We start from the raw sequence: 6,379 nt of genomic DNA on the forward strand, positions 1-6,379 counted from the left end.
TTAGTGGCAGGCAGACAAGTTTTGGCTGTGCATGCTGACTCCGTCGCTTATAAGCTCTGTGTCACTTAACCTCACTGAGTCTGGTCTTTAAATGCAATTAGCTGTTTTTTAGACGTGCCAGGGTGTGTGACAGCCAGGGAGATGCTGGTATGGCACTTTGCAGGATGCTGGTGCCGCGTAATCACTCTGTACATGGCAGCGGGCATTACTATTTTACAAGTGAAAAGTGAGGCTCAGAGAGGCAAAGTGACATGGCCAAGCCGCTGAACTAATGAATGAAGGCCCAGAATGCCAACTCCCATCTCCTATCTCACCTCCATCCAGCCCCAGTCTGTGCAGGAGAGATGCTGGTAGAATGTGCTGAGCAGGAGCACACTCCTGCAGGGTGGGCTCGGCCCTGGACCAGGCAGGATCAGTCTGGGACCAAAGGGCTGGTGGGTATGAGGTCCAGGGCTTCCTGGCTGGATACAGGGGCCCTGCTAGCCCCACCTTATTTAAAATCTCTCTCAGGCCTTGGAGTTTATTCTTTTAAGCTCAAACCTCAGAAAAGTGCTTTGTTTGGGCCATATAGAGCCTTGCAGCCTTTGTGTGCCCCTTAGGTGGCTCCAATGTGGAGCAGTTATTGGAGGCTTCAAGAAAACACTGGCTCCTCCAGGAAGCTCATCCTGATTTTCTGACATTTCCTTTCGCCCCCTTAGTTTTGTTCAAATTCCCAGAGTCTTCCCCATGGGAGAGATTCAGCATGCTTCCCCTAGATCTGAGGTTCTTCCTCTTTTGGTGTGTGCCAGGAACATTTCAGTTGGAGGATAATGATAGTAAAGGTTGACTCTTTTCTCCATCCCCAGTTCAGAGATCCCTGAATCCCATCCATCAGGCCATAGAGATCATTTCAAGACTCTCAACCTGTCTTCCCCCAGACTTAGCCCATGAATAGTCTTGTGACCCCTTGTGACCCTCAGGGTCTGGGACACAATAGGTGCCTGGCATGTGCCTTTGGGGGTAAAGATAGGCCTTGTGAGTCCCCGCTGAGTGCAGACCTGCCCCGACTGGGGGTGAGCCAGCCGGAACCAGATGCTTCCTGAAGGAGGAGGCAGTGCAGGTGCTGGAAGGCCTCACATGCTTGCCAGCAGCAGCACGAAGCTGGGCCTCAGCTTGCAGAGGAGGAAGACGGTTCCCAGGCTGCAGGGCTCAGAGGGGACTTCAGGCCTGGTTCACAGTGGGCAACAGGCTCCCATGCAGCCTTTTGAAGATGCCACGTGACTTGTGGCAAAATCTGGGGCTCTTAGCCTGGCCCATGGACTGCCAGCAGCATGTTCTTTCCTTCTCTGGCCCCAAATGGGCATGGCCGTGTGCCCCTCACCCCCAGCCAAGTTTAGCTGAAGCTGTCCTGCTTGACAAATGGGCCATTTGCTTCCTGTGCTGGAGCTGAGTGGCTGGGTGCCCAAAGAGAGACTATAATTAGCAGAGAAAAGGGGATGGGATTGCACACTAGCATTGACAGTTAATTTTATACTCACAGGGAAACATAAACTGATGTTCTCGGAGATGTAAATATCATTTGGAAATCATGAAGTTCCTGGGAAGGGTATGTCAGCTTCTCCCCATGCCTGCTGCTCCTGGAACCCTTGAAGAAGGAGCCTAGATCTGCTTGTGCTGTGTCTGGCGCCACCTCAGGGGCTACCCGGTGGCTTCTGGAAGGACTGAGGTGGCAGCACCCCTGGCTGGACTGGGAGAGATGAGCCTGTGATGGCTCAGCACACAGTGGTGCCGGAGTCCAGAGGTTTGGGTCTGCATTTGCTGCTGTAGCTTTCTATGGCTTTAGTGGTCTGGAAATGTTACAAGGCTGACTCGCAAGGAAAATGTGATCTTTTGTAACAGGAGGGAGATCAGACCAAAGAAAGTTTTGTTTCTTGCCAGGAAGGCCGTTCTGGAGTGGGTCCCAGGGCTCTGGGGAGCTTATAAAAATAGAAGAAGCCACTGACTGCTTTTACAAAGAGGGCTGGGGTCAATTCTGCTCAGAATGCAGGCCTACAACAGCTTGGTGTTTTGGGGATGGTTTCCAAAGCAGAGTACCTGAACCCAGAAGCATAGCATCAGATGGGAAGCAGGGAGGGCGGGCAGCCTAGGATGGTGGTTAGATGTCCATCCTGCCCAAGAAGAGCTTTTATATCTAAACAAACAAACAAAAAAACTGAAACACATAAGTCTCAAAAGTATGTGGAATCAATCCTGAAAATATTAAGGTGTTATCTTGTTGGTTCAGTGACAACATGCAAATTACAATTTTCACCAAGATAGTGGATGAAACACCACTTCTGTTGCCCGAAGCACACTGCGTCCTTGCATATTGATTGCACGCCCTGCCGGGGCTCTGATCATGTGGGGTTCTTCTTTAACTGTCAACCCTGGCTCTAGGGCTGAAGGATCTCTGGGGTTCTGTGTCTGGTTCAGGGTTAGAGTTGAGTAATTCCTTGTAGGTGCACTAATAAGGAAGGGGAGGATTTGGCTCTCTAAAACTGCTTGCCCTTGTTCTCAGAGGACCCGCAGAGCTTAGGCTGGCCTTGAACAATGATTTCACCATGTCCTGGGTTTTGGAGCATGAACTGACCAAATAACTTTGGTTAATATTTTTCTATCAAAAGTAGATTTGATTTCTTGTGGTCCTCATTTTCCTATAGAGGGCCTTGTGTGTGTGTGTGTGTCCTAACTTTTTAAATTTAAATTTAAAAATTTACCCAACTGAGTGATTTGGATGACATCATTTCACTCATGGTTTTCCCGACATGGCCAAGTTCACGGCCAAGTTCGTCAATGCCTTTAGCACCTCTTGGCCTGTGTGTGCTGGGAAGGCATTCCTTTTAGACCTGGGGAGTAGGTATCAGTAATCCCAGATTATCCTTTCAAACTAAGGGGAATGGCACTTAGCAGTGACAGAGCAGAGCCCTGGACTGGAGGAGATGGCTTCCCGGTAACCCTCTGTTACCCAATGTTTCCAAATAAGCTTGGTCTGTTTGACTTTTGGCATCCTTGCCACTTGCAGAGTTTAGGGGAAGCAAGCACTTCCCTTTACCCAGAACAGTCTTGGCGCTCTTTAGAAGGCCGTTGAGGAGATCTACTCTGAGGGCACATTGTATAATAGCCATTTTAAGGTGGAGGTAGACCAGGAGTAACTGGAGGAGCCACCACCTCCTTGGTGTTCAGGATGTTGACTCTAGGGTAGCTGTGCTCATGGCATATCTTGTCTATGTCTTGTCTGTATTATCCCTCATTTCCTTTACTTAGACCTTTACTGACAGCACCATGGCTTCTGACTCCTCTCCCACACTGCCTCCCTCTCTGTAGAGAGGTCCAGTGTATCTGCTCTTGGGAATGTGTGGCCTGGAATGCCAGAATCACTGGACCGACAGAATGCTAGGTAGACAGCGTTGAACTCAAACACAAGCGGGGATCTATTGGGAAGCCTGGCTTGCATCTGTCCAACAGACATTGATTGTAAATGCCTGTTGTGCTTCCTGAATGTCAGGGCTGTTCTGGTGCTGGGGATGCCTTAAACAGTTGAAAAATTCCTCCTAGCATGGAGCTTATGTTCTTGTGGGGAAGACAAACAGTTAAAAAAGAAAACAAAAAATGTAGAATGTTTAATACTTGTCAGTGCAAAGGAAAAATAAATCAGGAAATTGGGATTGAGAGTTTCAGGGAGAGAATTCTCTGTGTTTAAACAAGAGGACCCCAAAGGCCTCACTGAGCAGGTGAGAAGTGAGCAAAGATGAGAAGGAGGTGAGGGAGGGAGCCATAGTGCCGTTTGGAGATCAGGAGAAAGAGCATTCCAGGCAGTGGGAACAGCCTGTGCAAAGGCCCTGAGCTGGCAGACTCCGTGTGTTTGGCTGGCAGTGAGGGGCCCAGTGGAGTTAAAGCAGAGTGAGGAAGTGGGGGGGAGTGAGAAGTGAGCTCAGACAGGCCGTCTGGACTGTGATGGGCTTGTGGCTTTTACTCTCAGGGCACAGGGAACCAGCTTGTCCTGATTAGATCTTGCTTGGTCACTCTGGTAGGAAGAACAGGCTGAAGGGGGCCAGTTAGAACACTATTGTGAATCTCAGGGTGATGGGGCAATGCAGTCCCAGACATGTCTGAGGGTTTGGGGTGACATCCGCCGATAGGGCTCCCTGAAGATTTAGTATGAGACTTTTCCGGCTGAGAGCAGGAAGGGGTCCTCCAAGAACTTTTTTTTTTGCCTCATTTTTCCTGATGGGGAGTTACAGTGGTCACCTTTCCACTGTTAGGAAAATTGATGATGAGGAATTTGACTTAAAAATCTCTTCAAAATCTCTCCTGCTCCAACTTTCAGTTTTCCTGATGATCATTCTGAAGATAAATCCCGCGTGTATGGTGCTGAGTGCAATGCCCGTCCCCCTGAGCAGGTCTGAAATTTCCTTCAGTGTTCTGCCTGTGTAATACACACCCCAGGGCCGCATGCTTTCAGGCTCATAGTGTTTCCACTGTCCTTACCTCACTAAAGCCCTGCAAAAACCCTTGGGTGAACAGGGCAGAAATGATAGTCTTCATACCCATTTTTCAGATGAGAACACAGACTCGTGTGGTCCAGTGCTCGTCCAAAGCCCAGGGTTAGCAAGTGGCAGAGCTGGGGCTGCGGCCCAGGTTCTCTGATCCTCTAGCCAGTGGCATTTCCCCTGACTCACCAGTACTTCCCACCAAAGCAGCATTTCCAAATAGGGTCTGTGTTAATTTACTAGGGCTGCCATAATAGAGTACCACAGACTGGGCAGCTTAAGCAACAGAGGTTTATTGCCTCTCAGTTCTGGAGGCTGGATGTCCAAGATGAAGGTGTGGGCAGAGTTGGTTTTCTCTGAGCCCCTCTCTGGCTTTGCCAATGTCTGTCTTCTCTATGCATCTTAACAAGGTCTTCTCTTGGTGTGTCCGTGTCCTAATCTCCTCTTAGAAGGACAACATTCATAGTGGATTCAACCTGAGTTGTAAGACCTCATTTTAACTTCATTACCTCTTTTAAGCCTCAGTTTCCGAGTACAGTCCCATTCTGAGGTTCTGGGGGTTAGGACTTCAGCTTGTGAATTTTGGGAACACAGTTCAGCCCATAACAGGTGGCTGCACATCCGGTGACCTGGGGTGACCCCTCCAACGGCAGGCACCAGAACCCTCCCTTGAATCCTTTGTAGGAGAATCAAGCAACTGCAGTCCTTCTCCTCTCTCACTCCTTGTTTTCTTGCTGCAGTTGATCGGGGGCCTGGTCCTGTCTGTGGGGATCTATGCAGAGGTCGAGAGGCAGAAATACAAAACCCTGGAAAGCGCCTTTCTGGCCCCAGCCATCATCCTCATCCTCCTGGGGGTCGTCATGTTCATCGTGTCCTTCATCGGCGTCCTGGCTTCCCTCCGCGACAACCTGTGTCTCCTCCAAGCGGTGAGTCAGCCCCAGGCACCCATCAACTGGTGGTACTGGGGGTGTGATCCTTGGTGTCCCTGGGAGAGCTGGGAGACCACCCCTGAGCCCTCGGGCAGCCCAGTTAATCAGTCCTTGCCTCAAACCAGCTCGACTGGAGGGTTTCATGGGTCAGCCTGTCCATATTGGCCCAAGAGGGCTCAGCCTCCTCCACTTCTGCTTAGAAAGGCTGATTCAAAGACTGTTCTTAAACCCCATGTTAGTCTGGACTGTCTGTTGGAAGTGGGAGAAGGTACTCTCAGATGAGAGCAAGCAAAACCAAGAAAAGTTGTTGGTGGTGAGTCATTAGCTCATGTAACCAGCAAGCCCACCCTAGGTCCAGGGGTTTAGCTGATGCCCTTGGGCTGTCTCTCTTGCTGCCTCCCAGAGGATGCCAGGTGCTGTCCTCAGGTTCAATTTGCGATGGTCACCAGCAGCCTTAGGCCAACAGTCCTTATAGCTCAGGGTCCTGGGAGTCTTTCCTGGTAACTCTGGCCAAGATCCTAGGACTGTGATGGGACTGCTTGGCCAAGTGCCTGCCCTGGGGTCAGGGGTGGGGTCAGCCTCTCTGCCCCCTTACTGTGGGGTGAGGGATGGCTTCTCAACACAGGGGGTGCCAGATAGGATATCTATTTACTGTGCACCCACATGTGTGTTTGACCTCATAGTTCCCCTTACCTGGGAAGCCCCTAAAAGCCCCTATGAGTGTGGTCTCAGTGATGTTCCCTGAGGCTGAAAGTTGTTGACATTAGTTTGGACAATGCTTGTTTCTGTGCTAAAGAGTGATATATGTACTCAGCCTGAGATGTCCCCTCATCTGCCCTTGGGGTCTGGGAAGTCACTTTGCAGGGGCTTTGCTGGCAGAGCTGGAAACGCTGCTCTAACCTGCCTGTCAAGACAGGCCTGTCCCCTCTGGGTCAGCCAGAG

At 50.4% G+C, this 6,379-nt stretch overlaps 1 protein-coding gene across 1 annotated transcript in view; it reads left to right on the plus strand.

Annotated features, from left to right (window-relative positions):
- TSPAN15 (tetraspanin 15) overlaps positions 1 to 6,379 on the plus strand; it is a 59,648-nt gene that overhangs the window by 25,613 nt on the left and 27,656 nt on the right. The window contains exon 2 of the mRNA XM_010852391.1: positions 5,249 to 5,434. Within this exon, the coding sequence (XP_010850693.1) occupies positions 5,249 to 5,434 (186 nt within the window). The remainder of the gene's footprint in view (positions 1 to 5,248; positions 5,435 to 6,379) is intronic.

The sequence above is a fragment of the Bison bison genome, unplaced genomic scaffold (assembly GCF_000754665.1).
Source record: "Bison bison bison isolate TAMUID 2011002044 unplaced genomic scaffold, Bison_UMD1.0 scf7180017864309, whole genome shotgun sequence".
In the NCBI taxonomy this organism is placed as follows: Eukaryota; Metazoa; Chordata; class Mammalia; order Artiodactyla; family Bovidae; genus Bison; species Bison bison.